The sequence below is a fragment of the Protopterus annectens genome, chromosome 7.part0, assembly GCF_019279795.1.
Source record: "Protopterus annectens isolate FY-2018-M chromosome 7.part0, PAN1.0, whole genome shotgun sequence".
In the NCBI taxonomy this organism is placed as follows: domain Eukaryota; kingdom Metazoa; phylum Chordata; order Ceratodontiformes; family Protopteridae; genus Protopterus; species Protopterus annectens.
This window is the reverse complement of record NC_056739.1, coordinates 399,524,812-399,549,121: the sequence shown is the minus strand read 5'-3', so window position 1 is coordinate 399,549,121 and position 24,310 is coordinate 399,524,812. Positions and strand designations below refer to the sequence as shown.

The window sequence follows — 24,310 nt, the reverse complement described above, 5'->3', positions numbered from 1 at the left end:
CGAAATTCATATCAGCGAGATATGATCGAATTTCTGAAAAATTGAAGCTTTTGAATGGAGAATGTGGTAGTGAGGATCGGGAAATTTACCATTTTCCTCAATGTAGTACAATCTCAGAGTCTGTATATATAGTTTACAAGAGGTGTGTGTGTGTGTGGGGGGGTGGAGGGTGGTGCATGTGGACTTGCTGCCCTGCAAAAATGTAAAAAAAAAAAAAAAAAAAAAAAGATTTTTTTTTAATGTTCGAGTTTTCAGAAATTCAATCATTTTGTCTCGCCAATATGAATTTCGAGTTTCTGAAAACTCGATCAACTAACATAGATCCGTTTTCAAACAACTAGTTCCTTCACTTAGTTTTAATTGTGCTGTACAGCCAAGCGTTAATTTAACTGGATGTTTAAAGCTGCTTTATTGCATACTGGAAAAGGTGAATATGCACCTCAACTGGATTGCTGTTCACTGCTGTATATGCTTAGACTGGAATCTTCTGGTATAAACCTGTTTGCTGTTCACTGATGGATTCTCAGAATGGAATCTTCTGGTATAATTGATGGTGCTGCTGCTGTTTCATATCAGAATGTTATTGTGACTGAAACTGCCTTGAATAAATAATTTGCATTTACATTTTGGTGTACATTTTTCCTCATACTATGTGGAGACAATGCACATAAGTCAGTTATAAACTCCATGGTGGCAGTAAGGGACCAAAGCTGAATCTACTAGCGCACATTTGAACCAAATGAAGCAGTGCAATGACCCTGCAGTATGACATTCAATTGGCCTCAAACTCTAGGACCCCAACTGTGGTATAAAGGAAGCATCATGGGGTTGAGATACCTCTCCTTTAAAGGGTATGTGGTACCAAAGGTTGAAGAAATGGGAGAATGAAAGTTCACTGGCTGTCAAGAGAAGTTAGATGGTTAACAATGGGAGTGGTACAAATGTTCGCTACCTATACCAAATGTGAGATGATAGCGTGACTTAAGAGTGATGCATACAACTCAGGTTTGCACACGAATGTGTGGTTCATTAAAACAGCACATGTTGAAATTCTCTGTAATGCTCACAACCTGGGGAACTGTGCCCCCCCCCCTTACTCCTGGTACTTGTATACTATCTTCAAAATCACTGTACATAATAAGGGAAATCTCTCTGAAATACTGCATTCTTGGACTTATTATATTCAGTATAGTCACACTTCCTGGCTTGATGTTGCGAATCACAATTGCATCGCACAATTCAGATGGTTCCTATGCAGAACATAGAAACTGTGGCTCTCAAAACTCTTGAGAAATACACTGCAATTTGAACAAAACAGCAAATTTAAAACATTCATCAATCCACAACCCCCTTTTTCCAATTTTTGTACATGGGTTTGGGCGGTCAATTCAAGAGTGAATCATCTAGAGCCAAGGCTTACACCGCCAGGTGGCTAACCTGCCACAGTAGCTCTTCCACACCACACACTTGCAAGCATACTCATGCCTATGGCCAGTTTAGACTTACATCATTAAAATTAAAGCACTTTTGTAGGGGAGAGCCCACACACACACACTCTTCTGCCTAATCTATGCACACACACACAAAGACTGCTGTACCTTAGAGTATGGGGAATACCAAGTAGTACTGCATTTTGGACTTTGTATATCCTCCTCTTATTCACATTTATTTTGGTGCTTTTCTGAATATTACAGTTATGGTGCCTATAATACTGCCAAGCACTACAGAAACTAACATGCACACGTTTGTGAGGGATTTTGAAGTGCATTGTGCCACTCCTGTGAAAAAAACAGCACCCAAACTCTGGCAATGTATACTGTGCTTTAAACTACTGCATACAAATGCTTCTGCATGCCACAATGAAAGAGTATTTTTTTCTGCATATTAAATTCCCAGCTTGTGGCTCCACTGCTAAACTAAAATGCGTCAGTGGAAGAGAAGAGTAGAGCACAGCAGACAGAAAATCAACTTGAAGGTAAACTTACTTTTGGCAGAAATCTTTAATTTTGTTATCATTTGTTTTTATGGGTGAGGAAAAAAGGAACCAGTTCCCTTTATTTGAAGTAGAGTGCTGCAGAAGGAAAGGGGGGGGGGAGATAGAACAGGGAGTTTTTAGCTGGTATATCCATCTATCCAGCCAACCACAACCCCTTTTTCCCCTTTTTTGCACATGGGGTTGGGGTGTCACATCAACAGCGGCAGTCATCTACAGCCAGTGTTCACACTGTCGGGTACCTACCTGCTTTTAAATACAAGCCTCTTGTTGGCTCTATTATTGGGCAAGTAGAAGTCTATGGTATGCAGACTGCAGGGTACTCCTTTAAAAGGTTGGGGAGTGAACTGTGAACAAAGGCGTGTTCCCCAATGATAAGGGGGCTATTTTCTTCCATGCTGAGAGAATGGGATATGTAGAATTATTAACATTTATCTTTAGGTCTATGGCCTAGTGGTGAGGAGGCTATTTCTTCTATACTGGGAGAAAGGGGTGTGCAGAGATGTGTACATTTGTTCTTTTTCAAGGTATGCCAATATGTATTGACAAACAACTGCAGGTAGATCTGTGATTGGGTGGTGCATCAGTCCAGCTGGTTCACTATCAGCATGGACTATTTTCCTGTCCCTTACTATCAGTATCATAAATGGTAAATCAATCTCTTCTATAGTACACCACCCTCCTGCCTTGTAGTTATGGTTCATTTGACAGATAAACCAGTACACAGGCTGCAGAAGTATCATATCTCTTGTACCATATGTCTTGGTACAGATGCAGATTAAGTAGTTGACCAGGGCAAACCTTTCCATTGAGCCACTGCATGTGCATCCCTTGAGATAAAGGGTACAAGGGTAGAGGACAAAATGCCTCAATAATCTCAGCCTGATGCCACTGTTCCTTGGTTTCACAGCTCTCACCACTAATAGAGATAGTAAATGGGCCAAAAGAGAGCTATGAGCATATCAGACAGTTATACTTGCAAAGGGGGTAATGATGCAAAATGTGTGTTCATTAAGTAGAGCATCTGGATGAAAATGAAAACTAACAAACAGAAAAAATAACTTGTTAGAGTCATTCATTCGTTCATTTTAGGATACTTGCTTTACCCTAAGGGTCACAAAGAAACCAACAATCCAGCAATGACTGGACATAAAGCAGGGAGACAGTTCCGGATGGGTCACTCTGTCAACCCCCCACACACACACCTTGTGATGGTCTAAAGGGTTTCAATTCACCTAGTATCATGCATTTGGAATGTGCGGGGCATCTAAGGAGTCTGCAAAAAAAATGTAGACATAGGAAAAACTTCGAAAAAGAAGGCACCCCAACTAGGAATTGACTTACAACCCAGATGACCTGAGTTATGATAGCAGCTCAACTGCTGGAAGAACCAGGTGCTGGAGAATGGGAATGAGTGTCTGGCACTGGACAACATATTTATTGTTGGGGGGGGGGGTTTAGACATGTTTATGAATGGCTGTTTGCCACCAAGCAGGTGGAGGCTTGCATAGCACTGAAATGGCCTGGGCCAAGGATGTGGTTTTGATGATACCATGCTGTCAACAAGTAGGCACTATAATCTTGTGAGCAGAGGCATGCACAAGGAAGGGGAGGTGCAGAATTACCCATAGTGATGCTGATACTCACAAGCACTCTTATTGCAAGGATGCCACTGAGTAGCACAAACCACTCCCATAGCTGTCTGGATTGATGGTCGCTCTCCAGTTGGTCCTTGCCCCTATACTAGGGATAACCAAGGCATGTAAGCAAAATGAATACAATGTTTGAGGATTTCCCCCACCACAGAAACAATGGCAGGCTACTGTTCTAAATAAAGATGTTATGTATGAGCATTAAGAAATTGTGGTGATAAACCAACTTCAGAAAAAAAAAAATGCTGCATCAGACCATCATCAATGTTTAGGTTACAGATGAGGCTTTACTTGCAGCTGATCAAATACCTGTTGTATAAAATATATGCTTTCTCTCCACTGTGGAAAAAGCCAATAACTACACAAGTTGCATGTTAACTGTCTATAGATTTTGCCTGACAAGAACATAACGGCACTTACCTTCATAAGGATTCCACTGAAAAGGCACATGTTTACAGCAGGCCAAATACCTTCATTTTTACATGCTGCAAGGTAGCTTTAAGAAATTGCATTTTAAACAACTAAATGACTGCACTTTTTGATTAATAACCTTTTTCAAACTCCTGATGTTATAATGTAAAAACCTGACACAAAAAAAATCAAAGCAAGCATCAGCAACTTGTGATACAGGTATCTTTTGTTAATTTTTTTTTTTTTTACAGTAAATCCTGATACTGGCTTGCAAAACAGGACTGGTACTTTGCAAAAAACACATGTCCATTTATCCAATGTTGTTGAGTTAAAACTGATTTAAAGTGACCCCATGAAGCAGCCAGTGTCATCCACAGAGTTTACAGTGCAAGCAGGGAATGTTTGTAGATTGTCAAGTCTTTATTCCATATAGGGGACACCTGTGGACACTTTAAAGTTGTCAGTACACTTACTTCAGGTCTCTGGTGGTATAAAAGAAAATCGCAGTACCCAGAGGAAACTTGTGAAATAAGGGAGGATTTGCAGACACATGGAAGGCACCCCAGCTGAGAAGTAAGTCGGCAGATCTCTTGCTGTGCTCATAAACTGCAAAAGAATATCCTTTTAATTACACTGCCACAAAGCATTTTTATGTTGGATTTACTGTCCCATTTGGCACAACCCAAAGTTAATGTGCATTTTGACTAAACTGAATGCAGCAGCTGCATTCAGTTTTCACAGTTTTGTAAAGTTCGCTACTGGCAACTGAAAATATGACTACTGAAATATGGCATTGTCATAGCCAATCCTGTCTCCTTACTGGAGTTGAGGCTGTAATGGGCAGTCCGTTATAACATGCAGTAAGAAGCATTCCTGCCATAGATTCTGCCTGTGAAAATATCAACCAAGTTATTAATTTTAGGTTGCTGACAACTTTGTAGATTGACATACAAATTACAAATGTCTGTATAATATAGGAAATGGGTATGTCTCCCCCACACACACACACACACACACTAAATTTTAATGGACTCATGTATCCTGGACATAGCAGCAACTTTAATGTGATAGAAAGGCCACCCCAATAATACTTAATGAACACAGCTGAGTGTATTCACCAAGTATTATGCATTTCCAAGTGCATGTTTCCTGACCTTGACATTTTCAGGTTTATTAAATTAGCAGTGGTGATTTTTTTTTGTTTGCCCTAGCAGATCAGTAGGAAACCCTGATGTCACGTCAATGTTGTGCTATGCATGATGATCACAGCTCTCAACCTTCCATCAACAAAATGAGGAACACTGCCTCTCATAATGTGGAATAAAAGTACAAAATGTGCAATGCTTACTAACGACTTCAACTAGGAAGCTCACAGGATGGTTAAAATGGGATATTTTTACTTAAAGAATAGTTTGTTTAATGAAATAATATGATTCAGTTCTATTTACCATTGATATCAGTTAAAAGAATTATCACTGAATCTGTGACAGACCCTTTCAATGTGGAATTTCAAGGAACACAAACTTTTTAAAACCCCAAATGAGAAATGTTCCTCGTAATGAGGTACACTTGAGAGGTATGATGATGTGGGCCCATGCAGCATTCATCAGGCTCACATAAAATGGCTCACTTTTTAAAATAAATGTTTTGTTTTGTGCAATCAGAGCATCACAAAAGAATAATCCCTACTGTATCAACGAGGCAGCCATCCCAGATGTTCTACAGGTAAGTGTGAGTCACTGCACATAATCATTAATTGCACTGAAGAACTAAACTTCAGAAGGTTATGATTAAATGAAAAAAAAAACAAAGTGTGATAGGTAGAAAAATATATTTCTGCTAAACTATTCTAGACTGTTTGAAAAATCAGTTAATGTTACTGCCCCAGAACACATGGTTCTTTTCGACCGTTCTTTGCTGGGGCACCTTCTCTATGTTTGCATGGATTTTTAATAGGTTCTTTGTTTCCTCCCTCAGCCTAAAGAAGTGCCTTGCGTGAAAATCTCCAAACTGCCAGTAGGTGTGAGTGAGTCTGTACACTTGACCTGTGACTGGATGGTGTCTTACAAGGTTTAGTTGGTCTCCCTTGCACTGATCATTGGGTAACTAACAGGCATCTGCTCTCCCACAACCATGAACTTAAAGTGATAAATGGAGAACAAATAAACGAATTATCATTTAGGGCAATTTTTTTCTTTGAACTGACTGAGTGATTTGACCTTGTATGTTACACAATTAACCTGGCTGTGTAGCAGAAGGATGGATTCCTAACTGCGACCTAAGTGAATGGCACTCCCAGCACTGGAAAAACTAGGCAGAGAGTGGGAAGAATGAAGAGGCATGGCTTGTTTGTCTCAACTAGGGGAGACAGGAAGGTTGTGTGTACAAAGCAATGGGATTTCCCCAGTGTAAATTAAAGAAATCACCACCAAGTGCTTCAGGGAGAAACATATGGCTGCTTGGAGGATATGCCCCTTCAAAAGTTAGGGGACTGCCTCCACAGCACATCCCCTCTTTGGCACTTTGACAGGTGAGCACATATGAAAGTAGGGCTGTAGCAAAAAAAAAAGCTGTACCCTTACCTTTGTGATCGGAAATAGCTAGGAGGGAGATAATAGAAAACGGGACAAAATGGGGGAAAATACATATAATAGCACAGACATTGTTTGTTTTCCCCTCATGTAAGCAATACTTTTTTCCTCAATAGTTGAAGTCTTCCCTCTGATAACATCTATTATTGGTATATCTGAGTTTTTATTCTTATACTGTTCAAAGAAAAATGAACATCTTACTCAATATGATGTCTTCACAAATCAGTTTTGTAATTTTATTATTCAGAAACTAAGTTGAGCTATGTTGATGGAACATTACAGAAATTAATGAAGGATGTGCATTAATATAAAGTAAAGCTTACCATAATCTGGTATTGAACCAGTCCCAGGTTTCAGAAGAAGATGAACTTTGTTGCCACCAGCCTGAATCAGTTCAATAGCTCTCGTATGAGTAATACTCTGAGTGGACTCCCCATTGATTGCAACAATTTGGTCTCCAATCTAGGAAGAAATAAAACTCATATTAAGCAGGTAAAATTGTTGTCTTTTTAATATAATTTTACAAGCTTACAAAAAGAACATTTGCCTGCCAGTGAAATTTCAAATATAGCTGTTGCCTCAGAAAATTAGTTACCAAATTAAAAACAGATTAACTTTTCTAAAAGTGTGGGTTGGTGTGGGCAGTAGCTTACCACCCTTTGATATACTGGTGTAGTACAAGTGATCCTTGAGATCTGAGTGTTTAGAGGTGAGACACTGAAGACAGAGATGCTGTTCATGAAACTGCCACTGTATTTTACAAATGCAGTAGTGCCTGAAGGCACAAATCTGTGCTCTCATAGAGATCCTGAACATCCTGTGTGTTTGTGCAACGTTCTGATTAACATACTTTTCAACCCTCCAAAAATATATAAGGTCACCTTTTTCCTAAACATATCACTTTTTCCTATAAGAGGGGGGAAAATCTAAAAGAGTTATTGAATTACAACTTTTTGAAGGGGGATGAAAAGTATAATTTTTCTCCAGGTACACATCCTTGTGGTCACTGTAGTCTTTGTGAGAGGGTGACTAATGTTAATAGGATTAATGGTATACCCTTTGTTCCTAGATTTTACTTTAACTGTAGATCAACAGGGGTAGTGTATATTCTAGGTTGTTCATGTGTAGGCATTTGGTACATAGGGCAAACCAAAAGGATGGTTAGAATTCGTATTCTAGAGCATTTAAAAGATATTAGAAACCATAGTGAAATTAGCCCTGTGGCCCAACATTTTCTTGATAAACATGGTGGTTGCCCAAATAGTTTGAGATTTTGTGTACTAGGTAAACCATTTTTCATCGGAGGAGGGGGGGATTATTCCTATAAATTACTTGAATTGGAGACCAAAATGATTTTAAAATTTAAAACTCTGAAGCCCCATGGACGTAATTTGGAATTGGGTATCTAATTATGTTATAATTATTTTGACTAGTGTATTATGTATGTTATTTGTCATTTCATATGTGGTTTATTCAATGTATTGTTCTTCTTTTTAATTCATTGTAAAAATGTCACTTTAAATTTGTGATTATATCAGTGATTGATTGATTAATTGATGTTAGGTGCTTGTGTTAATTGCTATTAAATTTGTATATATATACATGGAAAAATTATACATTTATTGTAATCCATTGAAGGCGAAAGGCCGAGGTACCAGATCGTTTAAATAAAAGGCAACTGGTAAAGTGCATGGATTCTGTGTTTGGATTCAAGTGATCCTTGAGATCTGAGTGTTTAGAAGTGAGACACTGAAGACAGAGATGCTGTTCATGAAACTGCCACTGTATTTTACAAATGCAGTAGTGCCTGAAGGCACAAAGCTGTGCTCTCATAGAGATCCTGAACATCCTGTGTGTTTGTGCAATGTTCTGATTAACATACTTTTCAACCCTCCAAAAATATATGCTTAGAGTTTAAGTACATGCTGCCCTCTTAGACAAGCATTCTCCCTTACATTACTGCTCTACATATGCTGTTTTTTTTAATAATGTAATACCTTATTGATATTTTTTCAGCAAAATGTTTCAGTTTTCAAAATTGTTGGAGTACACCGAAATCTTTATCTGGTCATGGTACATGACCCAGGCAGTGTACGGTCAGGACATTTGCAGAAGGGCACCAAATAAAGCATCAAAGAGGCAAAAAAAATATGTTACAACCCTGGAGCAAACTGACGGGCAGGGCAAGCAGTTACTGTCTGTGAAAAGTATAGTTGTGAAAAGTGGTTAAATTATCAACGGCCACTTTCCCCACTGTACAGCACTCCATTTACACTGGCTGGGATTAAGCATTGGTGGAGTTTAAATGCTACTTATCAATGAATTCAACCTCAAAATAATACCTCATCCACAACAGATGAATTTGGCTTGGCAGTTGCCACAGATAAGATAATGTGTTGCTACAGCTACAACCAGCTGTAGTTCTGGGTTTGATTTCCACAGCCACCATTTGCCGACTGTGACCAAGTTACTTAGCCAAACAATGCTTTGAAGTTGCTCCTGTACAGTGATCGTGAGTTCACTGGGCTAACTCGGTTAATTTCATTTTTGGTGCTCATTGCATTATTCTTGATATCTACCAACCAAAAAAAAAAATCAGCTGTTGCCACAGTGGACTACCATCCTTGTCTCTCAATCAGCCTTCTGTTTTTTTAAACACCTTTACTGAATTATCACTTAAGGCATATTATATAAAATAAAACAAACCATGTTAACATGCTTCCAGTTACAAACATTATAAATCACATATATTCTTCTAAAAAATTTTCATTAATCCAGCATTGCATAATTAAGGTGTTTACCTCACAGATATGGGGTACAAGGTTTGATTCTCACCTTTGAGGTAAACTGGCTAGGCTTTAAATGACCCACAAAAGGAGCTAGCCTAGTACTTACCTATCAAGCCTATAATAAAAAAATTATGAACAGAAATTGATTATTTCCTGCCTTCCCTTTACCTCACTCCTCCTCCAAAACATTCTGCATTTATTTTTCCCACATTCTCACCCAACATTTTTGATGGAGTACTCTATAGGGAATTTTAAAGTCTGCCAACTCCCAAAACATATGTTCCCAGCTCATAGGTTCATAGGTTGGTACTGGGCTATCTGTCCGAAGGCATACATTAGCCCAGCCACGTTGTGCAGTATTCACCGCCCCTTTAGTAGTTCCTTAGACCCTTGTATTAGCAGCTAGTACCCTTGGCCCCTATCTAGTAGTGCTGTTGGTGTGATCCCCGGTGTGAACTTTCTGTTACCCATCCATTCATCAAGGTTCCTCTTGAAGAGTGATAGTGAGGAGCTCTGTCTTATGTAGATCGGGACCCTGTTCCATAGTAAGGGAAGTCTCTGCGAAGGGAATCTATCCCTCCAGCATGTTCTATTCATTGTTGTGTTGAGGTTTATATCCCTAGAGCATGTAGCTCGAGTAGATTTGGTTTTGCTAAGATGGAGCATGTTCAACAATTCTGGGTTGGACATGGCTCTGTACCATTAGACAGAGATCACCTCTGAGAAAGCGGTATGCAACAGAGAACAGTCTTAGCTTTTTCAATCGTGCTGCATAGGGCAACTGTTTGAGGCCAGTAATCCTCTTGGTTAGGTACCTTTGTGGTCTCTCCAGCTGCTGGAGATGTCTAGCCAGGTACATTCCAATTGGTGCAGTGTACTCAATAATGGGTCTGATGAGGGAAGAGTAGAGGGGCACCATTACATCCTTAGATCTTGATGCAAACTCTTTCGTGATCAGATGGGTCACATAGAAGGATTTTCTAACCACTTTGGCAACATGGTTATCAAAGGAAAGCTGACTATCTACTTGGGTCCCTAGATCCCTTATTTCTTCTTAAGATTTCAGGGGATTACCTCCTATGTTGCAGTTTGCGGGAACTCTGTTTTTTCCAAAGGGGATTACTACGCATTTTTTTGCATTTAGTTTGAGACCATGGCATTGACACCATGCATCAGTCTCATTTAGGCCCTTCTGGAGGATCTCCATGTTGGCCGGAGACTCTACTATAGCACCCAGTTTATAGTCATCTGCAAACTTAGTCAGCCACAGCCCTTCCGTGCTTGCCTGTACTTCTGAGAAGTATATGCCAAACAGGAGGGGCCCCAGGACAGAGCCCTGAGGCACACCACTCGTTACTGGTCTGGATTCGGACATAGATCCTGCTACTCTTACTTTATGGGATCTGTCTGACAGCCAGTTTGCGATCCATCTTGTGACGTAAGGGTTTATGCCCAGGCTGGTGAGCTTATCAATAATACCTGAATGGAGAATGGTGTCAAATGCTTTAGCAAGGTCAAGGTAAGTCGTGTGTACGTCCTTTCCCTTATCTATAGCCTGAGTAACTGTCTCAAAGAAATCCACCAGGTTCAGGAGGTATGATCTGCCCTTGATGAAGCCGAACTGTGTGTGGTCCGGCGACTGGAGTTTCCCAATCTCTCCATTTATGAGTTCAATAATGATTCGCTTCATAGCCTTACAGATCAGACTGGTCAGGCTTATTGGTCGGTAGTTCCAGGGTCAGTTGTGGCCCCACCCTTGTGTAGCGGGACCACCATTGCCATGCGCCATTCTATGGGCACATATCCTGTGGAGAGGCTGAGACTGAACAGGGTATTAAGATGCTGGGTTAATTCCTTTTGGAGCTCGCGTATGACACAGCCTGGGACACCATCTGTTCCCATGGAGGCAATGTTTTTAGCTTTAGATAGAGCCTTGTTAACCAACTTATCAGTAATAATTGGACTTACACAATCCCCTGGAATGGTAATAGGCTCTGTAGGTGGTGAGGGGGGGGGGGGGGAATTTGCACTGAACCTGTCAGCCAAGATGTTGGCAATGTCAGAAGGGTCAGTGTATTTTGTTCCATTTTGTACTAGCTCAGAACAGACCTGAGCATTGCCATTTAGGTTTTTGATGTAGCCATAGAAGGTCTTATGGTTATCCTTAGCATCCTTGGCAACTTTCTTTTCAAAATTAGCTTTAGTTGACTTGATGAGGGCCCTCAATTTCTTACTAATGCTGATCAGGGATGATTTTTCTACTTGAGATTTGGCCTTTTTTTTTGTATAAGTCTCCTCCTTTTATTGTAAAGTTTGCTTATGGCCGGGGTCCACCAGACTGGTTTCTTCTTGCTTGAGGAAGGAGTCTTGGTTTTATTTGGGATAGCACGGTCCATGCAATCCTGAAGATGCATATAGAGTGCCTTGGTGTAGGATTCCGCATCCTGGATATCATTATCCTTCTGCAAGGGAATAGTGAAGCTTTCCATTTCGGATGCAAGTAGTTTGAAGTTCGCTTTGGAAAGGTTTTTGACTATGGTTTCTTTGATTGGGGGAGGTGGAGGAGTGAAGATGTCCAGGGTTATCAGTTTGTGGTCGGATCTGACCAAGGAGGGGGTGATAACGGGTTTGGTACAATGGGCGCCCATATTTTTGATGATTAAATCCAGTATGTTGTCCCCTCTAGTGGGGGAACATACTAGTTGTTCAAGGGCATTTGAATTTATAAATTCTATGAATCGCTGAGCATTAGGAGTTGGGACATTGGTAGTTCGCCCAGTCTATACCAGGGTAGTTGAAATCACCCAAGATTATGGTGTTGGGTAGGACCTTTATATTTTCCAATGTCTCAAGGAATGCAGAGTGAGCATCTTGGGACATGGTGGGCGATCTATAACTGGCTACGACTTGAAATGTGGTTTTGCTTGCTGATAGTTGCGCATGGATGATCTCTGGGGCATCATGCTGCGCTACTAACCTGGAGATATGGGTATCCTTGATGAATATGGATACACCTCCACCCTTTGTTACCCCTTTCTTCTCAATCACACTTCCAAAATGTGGTATCTACCTGAGGAAATGCTCTTTGGAGTCTGCTTGGGGTAAAAAAAAAAATACCTATGCAAACATTTAAGCAAAAATCCTAAATCTTCTAGACTTTGTTACATATTTGGGAGCCCTACACATGTCCTCCCATTGTTTTCTTGTGAATTGCTTAACCAATCTCTCTTCTAACCTCCTCTTATTCCTGTAATTAATGTGTAATATTTTGTATGCCCTACTAATTGTCCCTTTTTAACAGCATCTTCTATTCTTGTTCAACTAAAAACCATACCAGAGCAGGTCTTTCACTTAAGATTCCCCTATCCCATTCTTTTTACCTATACTCTAATATGAATCCCTGACTGGGAAGGCAGTCTGTAGATTACATTCCAAATGTTTTCTTGGACTCTTCCCACTCTATTACCTTTCCCTGTCCAGTTATTTGCTCCCAATACCTTTGTTCTTTTGCCAGTTTTCTCCAGTAAATTATAGCCCCTCTTGCCTATTGTCTAACCCTAATTGTAGACCTCACTAATCGGTATAATCTTCTTTTCAGCATTCTCATGTTGGTTTAGTTGTTACAGTACTTTCTGCTACTTTATGAATATAGTATTCTGTATGGCTGTTAATTTTCAATAAAGGTCTTAATTCAAAATCCACACTCTCCTTATTTCTTGAATTTCTCCCCGCTTCATCATCATCCCTTTACACTTTGAATTATAGCTTTCTGTTTCTGTTATGTATACGAGCCTTAACTGTGTAGCTATAAAATATCCTTTCTAATCAGGTAATCCTGAACCGCCTTACTGTTGGAAGGATCACCTTATGCCACTTGACCTTTGCCTTCTTCCCTGCCCACATAAACCCTTTATTAATTCCTGTCCACAGCTTCTCATCTGGTTGATAAAAATATGCCTGACCTGTGTATAAAACTAAAGGGACTAAAAACATTTTCACTGCTTGCACCTTACTTTTCATAACCATAAACAAAAGCTTCCATTTTTTCAGTTTTTGTATTATCTTTTACTTAATTTCTTCACATATACCCTCAGCTGCAATAACATAATCCTTTTTAACCCATGCTCCTAATTACTTCATTTTATCATGTCCCCATAAATATTGGTATTCATATGATCATAGTAGGCTACTAGGCTAATGGCCCTAGGGCCCTTACAAGCCTAGCCAAGTTAACCCTTGTCCCAGAGTGTCTGTTACGGATAGACACTACATCAGCACCTATTACCCATGTCTAACAGGGACACACGTGGAATCCCCATGGCGAATTTATGGTTTCCCATCCAAATTACACTTAAATAGGGTCAATGAGTGGCTCTGCTTAACATGGATTGGAAGTCTGTTCCAGAGATGAGGCATCCTCTGTGAGATAAATCTGTCCCTCCAGCAAGTTCTATTGATGTCACATACCAGGTTAAGGTCCCTTGAGCATGTGACACATGTACCGTTTGACTTACGAATGTGTAACATTTCCATTAAAGCAGGGTCTGATATTGCCTTATATGCAAGACACAGGTCGCCCCTGAGCAGTCTCTGTAAGACACAGAGTAAAGAGACCGTGATTTCAGTCTGTCTGCATATGACATGTGCTGGAGACCTTGAATTTTCTTTGTAAAAAAACCTTTGCAATCTCTCCAATTGCCACAGATGTTTAGAGAGGTACATTCCAAAGGGAGCATGATATTCTATTGAAGGAAGCCTGTTTGAAGGAAGAGTACAGAGTGGTTGTAATCTCATTTTTTCTAGAGGCAATGCCCTAACTTATGAGGTGAGCAATGCAGAATGCCCTTCTTACTACTGTTGCTATCAACCTGCGTGCCCAGGTCTCACCAGTGATTGTGTGCTTACGATATTGCTATTTTATGGAGTAGTTTGTAGGAACATCACCTTTGCCGAAGGGGATGACAATGCATTTTTTTGCATTGAAGTCCATGATTTTGGCACCAATCATTAGTCTGTGTAACTCTTTCTTGCAGGATATCGACATCATTAGGGGACTGAATGACTGCTCCAAGTTTGCAGTCATCAGCAAACTGTCAGACAGATTCCTTTAGTTTTTACCTGTACTTCAGAGAAGTACATTCCGAACAGTGGGGCCTAAGAACAGACCCCTGTGGTACACCACTGGTTATTGGTCTGCTGGAGAAGGTAGAGTCTCCTATTTTGACTATACAAGTTATACTGGTGAGCCAGTTTACAACCCATCTGAAAATATATGGGTTGATACCCAGCTGGGTGAGTTTATCAATAATGCCTGAGTGGGGGATGGTGCCAAAGGCCTTGGCTAAGTCCATGTAGGCCTTGTGCACAGTTTTACCTTTGTCAAAGGCTTTGGTGACTGTCTCGAATAAGTCCACCAAGTTTAACAGGCACAATCTCCCTTTGATGAAGCCAAGCTGGGTAGGATTGATTGTTTGTAGAGTACCTATATCTTTGTTGATAAGGTCCATGATAATACGCTCCATGGCCTTGCAGACAAGGGTGGTTAGGCTTATGGGTCTATAGTTCCCATGGTCTGTGGATGCACCCCCTTTATGCAAAAGGATGACGGCAGGTGTTCTCCATTCAGCAGGGATGAAACCCATGCTAAAGCTGTGGCTGAACAATGTACCCAGCGGTGTTGCTAAATCCAATTCTAATCCATTGAGAACACAACCTGGAATGTTGTCTGGTCCCACCTGAGGCTGTGTTTTTATCCTTGGAGAAGGTATTTAAGACTTGCTCCTTGGACAGAATAGGTGGGGAACAGGTGGTAGGGATGCTTTATGTTATATGTGGTGGGGACAGGGGGTGAAGTTTGCACTGAACCTGTCTGCCAGCAGGTTGGCTATATCCACCGGTTCTGTAAATGTAGTACCATTAACTACAAGTTCAGCGCAAATCTGGGTTTTTCCTTTGAGGTTTTGGATGTAGCTAAAGAATGCCTTATGGTCTTCCTTAGCTAAGGATGCTAATTTGGATTCATAATTAGCTTCAGAGGACTTTACAAGATGTCTTATTTGCCTATTCAAATTGAGGAGGGAGTACTTCCAGGTTTGAGACTGTAACTTCCTAGTATTAGACAGCAATTTATTTCTCTTATTCTATAGTCTGTTAATGGCTGATGCCCACCAGATGGATTTGTTCTTCCTTGAGGATCTTGCTTTGGTCCTATCAGGCACAGCAAAGATGCTTGTATAAAGCATTATTGTATATCCCAGCATAGGTAACCTTCTCCATCAGTGGGGGGAAGGGGTGTGAAGCTATTTATGCCATCATGTAAGAGATCATAATTGGCTAGCCAGCTTGTCCAGGGCATTGTAGTTAAAGTCCAGGAAGCTTTGGGTGAGAGTGTCGCTGCACGAATAATTAACCCAGTCAATGAATGGGTAATTAAAGTCACCCAAATCCTAAGTGTTTAGTTGTATCTTGACTGACTCAAGTAGATCCAGGTATGCTGAGTGTGTGTCCTGGTTCATGGAGGGAGTTCTATAACTGACAATGATTTGAAGAGGGGGTCTTACCAACAGTTAATTGCACCTGGAGTAATTCATGAGAGTCACTCTGTTTAACCAGTCTTTAGTTGTATTTGTCTTTTATGAATATTGATACACCACCTCTCTTAGTTCTCACACCTTCAGTTTGAGGTTTGAACATGTGGAAGTAATTGTAACCCAGTAAAGCATGGGTGCTTTCTGCAGCCTTAAACCAGGTTCACATGACTGCACAGATGTCAGTGCCTTCCACAGTAAGGACTGCTTCCAGTGAGTGCAGTTTCAGATTTAGACTCATAGCATTGAGCAGCATAACCTTGAGTTTGTTTTTAGATGGTCTTATTACATTGGGGATTTTGTCCTTGTGTCACTGCCTAAAAAAGGCATAATCAAGGAGGCAAGAGCCTTAGCCAGTAACTGAAATCCCAGAGGTGACAAAGACCATCTCTGGCAAAGCACTGAGGTTTGTCGATCATGTCATCCCAGGCTGACAGGTACTAGATCCCATTAGAATGGCACCAGAAACTAAGCCAATTATTGAAGTCAATAATTTTTTGTTTTTAATGAGGCATCATCCTAGGCAAAGATAAAATGCTGCTTAAGACTAGGGACATACCTGCCTGGGACACACAATAAGAGAGCTCAATCATGTCTCTTTTCATACAGTCCAATGAGGTATGTCTCAATTCATTCACACCAACATGGACTATGACCGAGTCATAACAGTACCTGCTGTTAAGAGGCTTGAATGCATGCATGGTGTGGTGGATCCTGGCACCTGACAGACAGCTGACCATGATCTTTTCCTTATCCAAGCTGGGGAGTGGGGCATCTGTGTGTCTCACAACGGAGTCACCTACGACTAAGATGTTTGGTTTTGTATTTTGCCTTAGCGGCTTGTCTGGTGAGACACTGGTGCATGAGCTATTATGAGTATTGTTTCGCACAGGATGTATTAGGTGAAGCATGCTTGTATTTGGGAGGTCTCTGATGTTTAGGTATGTTTCTGATGAGCATCTGCACAAATGAAGGTATGTTTGTTGTTGGTTTGGGTGGTGAAGGAGGTGAGGTAGGCGGGCTGCAGGAGAGCATGGATTCTACATTCTTAATATATATGCATCTCTCACATATTGAATTTGTGTGAACTAGAATAAGAAAGTTGTCAGTGTACATGACGCAATTCCTACACTGCCTCAGGGTGCCCATGTTGACCAAGCTATCCGGAGAAACTGTGGAAAACAGTCTGTTCATAGTGCAAGGTAAATCAATGTGGTCATAACAGGAAGGTCCAGGTAAGGTAGACGGGCAGGAGAGGTGGTCTAAATAAGGAAGGGCTAGTTGGTAGGACTTGTGATGGTAACCCAGAGGCTCCAGCTACTGTTACACCTGACAGTGGAGCAGGACTGTGAGAAACCTCCGAAGGAGCACTAACACTGGGCTAAGGGAAATTTAGCAAGCAAGAAATATGTGTCTATAACAATTCATGTGTAGGTGCAGTTTACAGCTACAGCCATTGTTTTGTCTTCATTAATTTTATATTATGACTTGCAACTGCCTGAGAATGTTCCACAACATTGAAATGTCCTTTTCTGGTTTTATCAGGTACAAAATAATATATTTTTAAAAACCTTTAATGAACTATCACTTGTGACACAGGCAAACTTGAAATTATACAAAAATTAATCAAAGCATATTAAGTTCACATTTGCCAACATTAAGCATTGCATATATTTTACATATCTTATAATCTAAGCAACATTACATGCATTATTCAATTTCTGCCCTTCTCTTAAACCTCATTCCTACTCCATTTTTCTGAGTGTATTGTTCCCACAGTTTCCATTTCTTTCTATGTAATTTACTCTTACCATTTTCTAAAGATCACACTTCCTGTTCTTTTACCTGTTATAATATTCACTACTTTAAGTATAGCTGGTTTAGATTTTCAGTAACATTTTCTAGTAATTCTGGCAGCCACCAGAATTAAACTTAAAGTCTTAGTATGTTTAGGCAATTCAGATCCGTACTTAACACTCGTTTGCTCACCCAGTACTCCTGACAGTGTACTAATGTTATGCAATTAGTTTTATTATATAAATTGAGGTTTTCTGGACAGAAATGTGTACTCTTGAAAGGCTGTTTGGCTGAGGCACTAGAGAGATTTTTATCTGTGTGATTTTATAATCAATTCAACTTGGTTTCTGTGGTGAATACCCACCCTTTATTTGTGGTTGCTGTGGATTTTTCTCTTCTTTGGTATGGTATCTGAATTCCTGATAGAGTACACTGCAGGGAATTCTTATAGTCTGCCAACTCATGACACTCTTCAAATGCATGTCCCCAGTTACCTCTTTCTTCACCACCACACGTCCTCATTTGCCATCTACCTGAGGAAAAATTCTTTGCAGTCTGCTTGGAATAGAAATGCATCTATGCAAACACCTGTCAAAAATTCTAAATCTTGTAGACTTCATTGCATATGTGGGAGTCATACATATGTACACCCATTGTGTCTTTGTGAATTACATATCTAATCTTGCTTTCCAATCTTTTCTGACCTCTTCTGAATAATTCCTATAGTTATTATACAATATTTTGTATACCTTACTAATTACCCATTTTTTACCAACAGCTTCTGTTCAATATTCAATTAAAAACATAACCAGTGTGGGCCTTTCATTTAGGATTCCCCCTATCCCTTTCTCTTTGTCTACACTCTAATACCAATCCCTGATAGAGAAGGCAATCACTAGCCTGCAAACCACGTGTCTTTTTGTCTTCTTCTCATTCTATTACCTTCCTGTCTCTAATTGTTTGTTTCCAATACCTTGGTTCCTTTGCCAGCTTCCTCCTGTAAATTCCAGCCCCCTCTTGTCTATTATCTGTACTCCTAACTGCAGTCATCCCTATCAGCTGAATCTCCTTTCTCCATTCCCATGAGGTATCAAATAATATCTGCTACAAATAACTTTTCTTGACTGCCATACCAATTATAGCCTTGAATTTCTGAGTCCCTTATTTTCGTTGCCAATGGCTCTAAACATAATGCAAATAACAAAGGAGAAAGAGGACACCCTAGTCTCCAATCCCTCATATATCCTCCTAATTAACCTTATTATTGTATCAGGGAATATAAATGCTTCCATTGCCCTACTCATCAAATCCCAGCTTACTCTGCAAATGATTTATCTGTACCAAGACCCACCAAAAGCAGTATTGTCTTACAATCTGCTTCCCTCTGGATCATCACTGTTCAATTAATGTCATCAAATGCTTGACTTCTCTTCGCTTTTTTTTCCCGAGGGTCGCCACAGCGGATCACACCAACCGCCTGCATGTCCCTCTCACCACGTCCATAAACTCTTACACTGCAGCTCCATCCTCTTTTTTTTTTTCAATATACCATCATCCCTCCTCCTCAGTGTCCAAACCAAGCGCAATCTCGTCTCTCTGACTCCTGTTTTTGCCCACTGTCTCCAACCCATATAATATAGCTGGTCTCACTACCACTTGTAGACCTTCCCCTTTCACTCTTCACGGATACCCGTCTGTCACAAATCCTCCTGACATTCCACCCTGCCTCTCTTCTTCACCTCTCTCTTCCATTCACCATTACCTCTGAACTGTTGATCCAAGTACTTAAAACTCGTCCACCTTTACCAACTCTACTCCCTCATTCCTCCCTCCTCTACCCTCCTCTCATTTACACACATATCTGTCTTAGCCCCTGCTCTCATTTCTCTGCTCCTCTGCTCTAGCATCTCCCACCCTCTCCAGAGTCTCAACAACCTTTCCTACTCTCCTACAGATCACAATGTCATCTGCAAACATCATAGTCCCAGGGGCCTCACCACTGCAATAAGAAAGGACTCAGAGCTGATCTCCACCTTAAACGGATCTGTCACTCCCACTGCAGTCCTCACCACTGTCACACTACCCTCGTACACAAATGCTTGACTTCCCTTTCACAAAAATCACATTAAGCCATACCTACCAATTTTGGCAACATCTTTGCCATTCTTTTAGCAATTATAGACATGAACACTTTATAATCATGACTTAAAATTGAAATGGGCCTATATGAAGCTGGGTCTGGGTGTTTACCATCGTTAGGTATTACAGCCACTACAGCTTTCTTCCAGGATGTTGGTTCTTCCCCTCCTTTTAAAATACTGCTTAACAAAACCTTCCAGATCTTGATTACTTTCTTCCTTCCTAGCTTCCACACTTCCACTGGAATACCATCTATTCCTGGAGACTTTACTGCAAATTGATTATATACATCACCATTTTTACCTCATCTCCTCCTATTATAAAATGCCAGTAGAAAGATCTCTCATTTCTTGTGGAAGGGCAGCAACTGCCAAAAAAATGTTACAGCTATAACTACAATAGAGCTTACCCCTCTATGTATGTCTCACAGAAGACTCCTAAGGACTTGCTAATACAGTCTAATAAGATTTGTCACTTTATAATACATTCACCCCCCCCAAAAAAAAGCACCACTGCATAATTCTTAAGTGTGCTGACCTCCTTCTTACAGTAATACACAAAGCTAATTCATTACCACCTAAAAACCACAATTAGCCCTCCTGTTCCTTGGCAAGAATCAAGTGGGAGGCAGCAGACCACTTGTAGATCTAAGGAGGTGTCCTACAGTCTTCCCATTGCAATTGGGAGCATCCCCTCCTCTCTCAGTACTATCTACGAGCCAGCTACTGCTGTATCCAAAGTCATGTCTCTATGCAAAATTCCCCTTGGTTTTACTGGTGCTAAATACCATGACAGTGGGAGCTTGGACTCCACTGGGTAACACAAAGTGCCGCCAATAGGTTTAATCCTTGTGTTGAGCTACAGCTGCCTCCCTCCCTCTGGGATGGGCAAGCAATCACTGGCCCTTCACTCCATAGAATAACCACTTTTTGTCAGTCTTACAGCAAAAACCTAGTCCATCTAGATATGGTTCAAGACTACAGACATAGTACCCAAGCCATGCAAGGCTACAATGCCTTCCACATGTTCAAACCTCAAAACGAGCATGAAAGAACCAAAGTCGGAGGTGTATCATCTTCATTAAAGAAAAACACACCTCAAGACTGGTCAAACAGCATGACTTCCTAGAGCTGCTCCAAGTCCAATTAACTGTAGGTAAAACCCCCTTCCATATTACTGTTAGCTATAGGTTGACTAACATAAACACGAGAACCACTCTGTTTACCTGGACCTAACCGAGTCACTCACTATACAGCCAAACACCTTGGTCATGGGTAATTTCAACTATCCTTCCATCGACTGGGAATCATATATGAGAACAAACATGGTCACCCTAAGGTTCCTAGACTTTAATACATATGCTCTGGAATAGGTAGTCTGCACCCCCCCCCACAAGAGGCTCAAATGTCCTAGACTTAGCAGTCACCATCACAGGGGGTCTCTACACTACACCCCGTGTGTTAGCCTCCCTGGTAAGGTCTGATCATAAATCAGTCTTGTTCGAAGCAACGATCAAACCTGACCCCCAAGAGCAAAAAGGATGAAAACATTTCTCAAACACAAATTACAGCCTCCTAAGCGATGGCATAAATAGTTTCAAACTCCCTGTTACCACTGTCAACAATGACTCCTATAAAGAGTTGTACACAAATGCTCTGTATAAACACCTGTACAAATGTATAGACTCAGCTGTACCTGAATGGATCAAAACAAGGTCCTCACAAAAAACAAGCCACCCTGGCAGATATCAAGCACAAATAGGTTATGCAATAAGAGGAAGAAACTAATGTCCAAGAACAAGAGGGAGCCGACTCAGCAGGGGAAGGACACCCTCCACAGCTTGAACAAGCAAATTAGATATCTTGTAAAGTCCTCTAAAGCCAATTATGAAGCTAAACTAATATCCCTGGCTAAGGATAATCACAAGGCATTCTTTAGCTACATCAGAAATCTGAAAGGTGGATCGTACCAGTCATACTGACTCCTGAGGAAATCTCCAACCTACTATCAGACAGATTTGGAACAAACTTCACTCCTCTGTCCCCACCACACACACCCCAAAGCATACCTGACACCAGTCCTCTACCTAGTATGTCCAAGAAAAGGTCACAACTGCACTCTTGATGGCCAAAAACACAGCCTCTATGGGACTGGATAACATCCCAGGCTGCCTGCTAAATGGTCTAAAACAGGACCTAGCAGACCCATTTGGCACTCTCTTCAACCACAGTCTAAGTCCTGGCTTTGTCCCAGCAGAGTGGACAACAGCAGCAGTAATTCCCTTGCACAAAAGGGGTCCATCAACCGACCCTGGAAATTATAGACTCATAAGCCTAACCAGCCTATCTGCAAGGCCATGGAGAGAATCATCATGAGCCTTATCAACAAAGACATAGGTGACTTTCAAACTCTTGACCTGACCCACTTTGGCTTCGTTAAGGGTAGCTCATGCTTATTAAACCTGGTGGACTTCTTTGACAATGTCACCAAACCCCTGGATGAAGGCAAAACAGTACATACAGCCTAACTTGACTTTGACAAGGCTTCTGACACAGTCCCCCACTCAGGAATCATTAAGAAACTCACTCAGCTGGGAATTAACCCATATGTCACTAGATGGGTAACCAACTGGCGCACCGACAGAAAGCATACAGTCAAAATTGGGGATTCCACCTCTGTGTTGTTTTTTTTTTTTTGTTTACTCAGTTTAATTTCCTCAGGAGCAAGAGATACACATGCGCACCTCTCAGTGAGGGATCCAGAGCCATTATAAAAAGAGTGGCAGATAATGAACAGTTTTGATGTACTCTTTCCCCTTTAATTCTTATTGGAGAATGCATTCCATTGTTTGTAATGAAGTATTTGGACTGATAAAATAGTTTCAAGCCATTTACATTCTCCGGAAGCTTAACAGTCTGTAAAAGAAAAATAAATACAGGTCTATCTAACACATTAAATGCTTTTAAAGTGTCCATTGGACAGATTCGCTGGATCGTACTCTTGTCTGTTTTTGAATATAGTGCAGTATTGCTTGCAGTAAACAATTAGCCATCATCATTCTTTTGCCTGGAATGAAACCAAACTTGTGTACAAATCATATAATTCACATTCGACAATAAATTTCTGTTTAGATCATATCCTGTCCTAACTTCACAATTGAAATCACTTTTACAAAAAAGAAATATGGATCAACGGCAGTACTGGATACTGCTGTATAATTAACAGCTGAAAGTAAGTGTAGAGCTACTAAATCTGAACAATGGGGAAGTGCACCAGGGCATGGGGACTTGTTTGGAAGATACTTAAACTAATAATTCAGGCTGCAAATCTGTGTGCATGAAAAAATGGTGTCATGTACTATTATATAAGGGCATTTTCTTTTATTTTCTACTTACTCATTTATGTGAATACATTTTCAAGAAATATTTGTAAAATTTCAGATAGGTTCTCCCTAAAGGCCTTTCTTTTAACAACTGTTATATGTGTTATGATGTACATTGAAAAAAAGATGACAAATTCACATCATGCTCTCTTAAATACCCTGCTAAATAATACACATTTTGTCTACAATCTTTCCTTAACCAAGTATACTGAACATGGTGAGCAGCTTGTTTAGTTTTACATCTGTGAATTAACATAATAAATTTATTCTTAAAATTGTGACTTTGAAAGCAGCTCAGAACATCTTAGGATTAGTTTCTTGTGAAAGATTTGAAGACAAAAATTTGCTTCTCTTTTTTTCTGTGATGACTTTGTACTTCATATACTTTCAAGTTGATTTTTTACCCCTTCCTGTCATTCCTGTCAGCTGTTGAATAATTCAAAAAGGGCGTAACCAAATGTTAATCATGGATGTACTGTTAACTCTCCCCCCCCCCAAAAGCAGACAGACACACACAAAAAAAAAAATCCTATGGAAGGTTCAATTCTTAAGTCCAAAAGTCCAAATGAGTATGTCCAGACTTGTATGGGTTTTTATACAACCATGTAGCCATATGCTGTACAGCTCCAAAAATCAATTTTTATGTTTTCTATTAAAGGGAATGTAATTGTCTCTCACTGAAGTCACTTGACAGAATAACTGCAAGAGTGCAACGTCTGAAACACTGATGATAATTTCTGTAAAAAGGTTACATAGCCCTCAAATCGACATATACTGAATTTGTTGGTATTGTATAATCATTTATTTTAATCTTTCACAAAATAATTCTGTCAGAATCCAAAAATGATGATACCTCATAGTCATTTGTTATGAGAACTGTAATCCCACCAGATTTATTATTTGAAGTATTTGTATATGCTTGACTATTTGGATTTCAAAAAATGAGGATTCTCTACTGAGAGAGTTTTT

At 40.3% G+C, this 24,310-nt stretch overlaps 1 protein-coding gene across 2 annotated transcripts in view; it reads right to left on the bottom strand.

Moving 5' to 3' along the window:
* Positions 1 to 24,310, bottom strand: part of MAGI3 (membrane associated guanylate kinase, WW and PDZ domain containing 3) — a 2,524,824-nt gene that overhangs the window by 227,770 nt on the left and 2,272,744 nt on the right. For both annotated transcript variants that reach the window (XM_044076986.1, XM_044076987.1), the window contains exon 21: positions 6,971 to 7,109. In XM_044076986.1, coding sequence (XP_043932921.1) covers positions 6,971 to 7,109 — 139 coding nt within the window. The remainder of the gene's footprint in view (positions 1 to 6,970; positions 7,110 to 24,310) is intronic.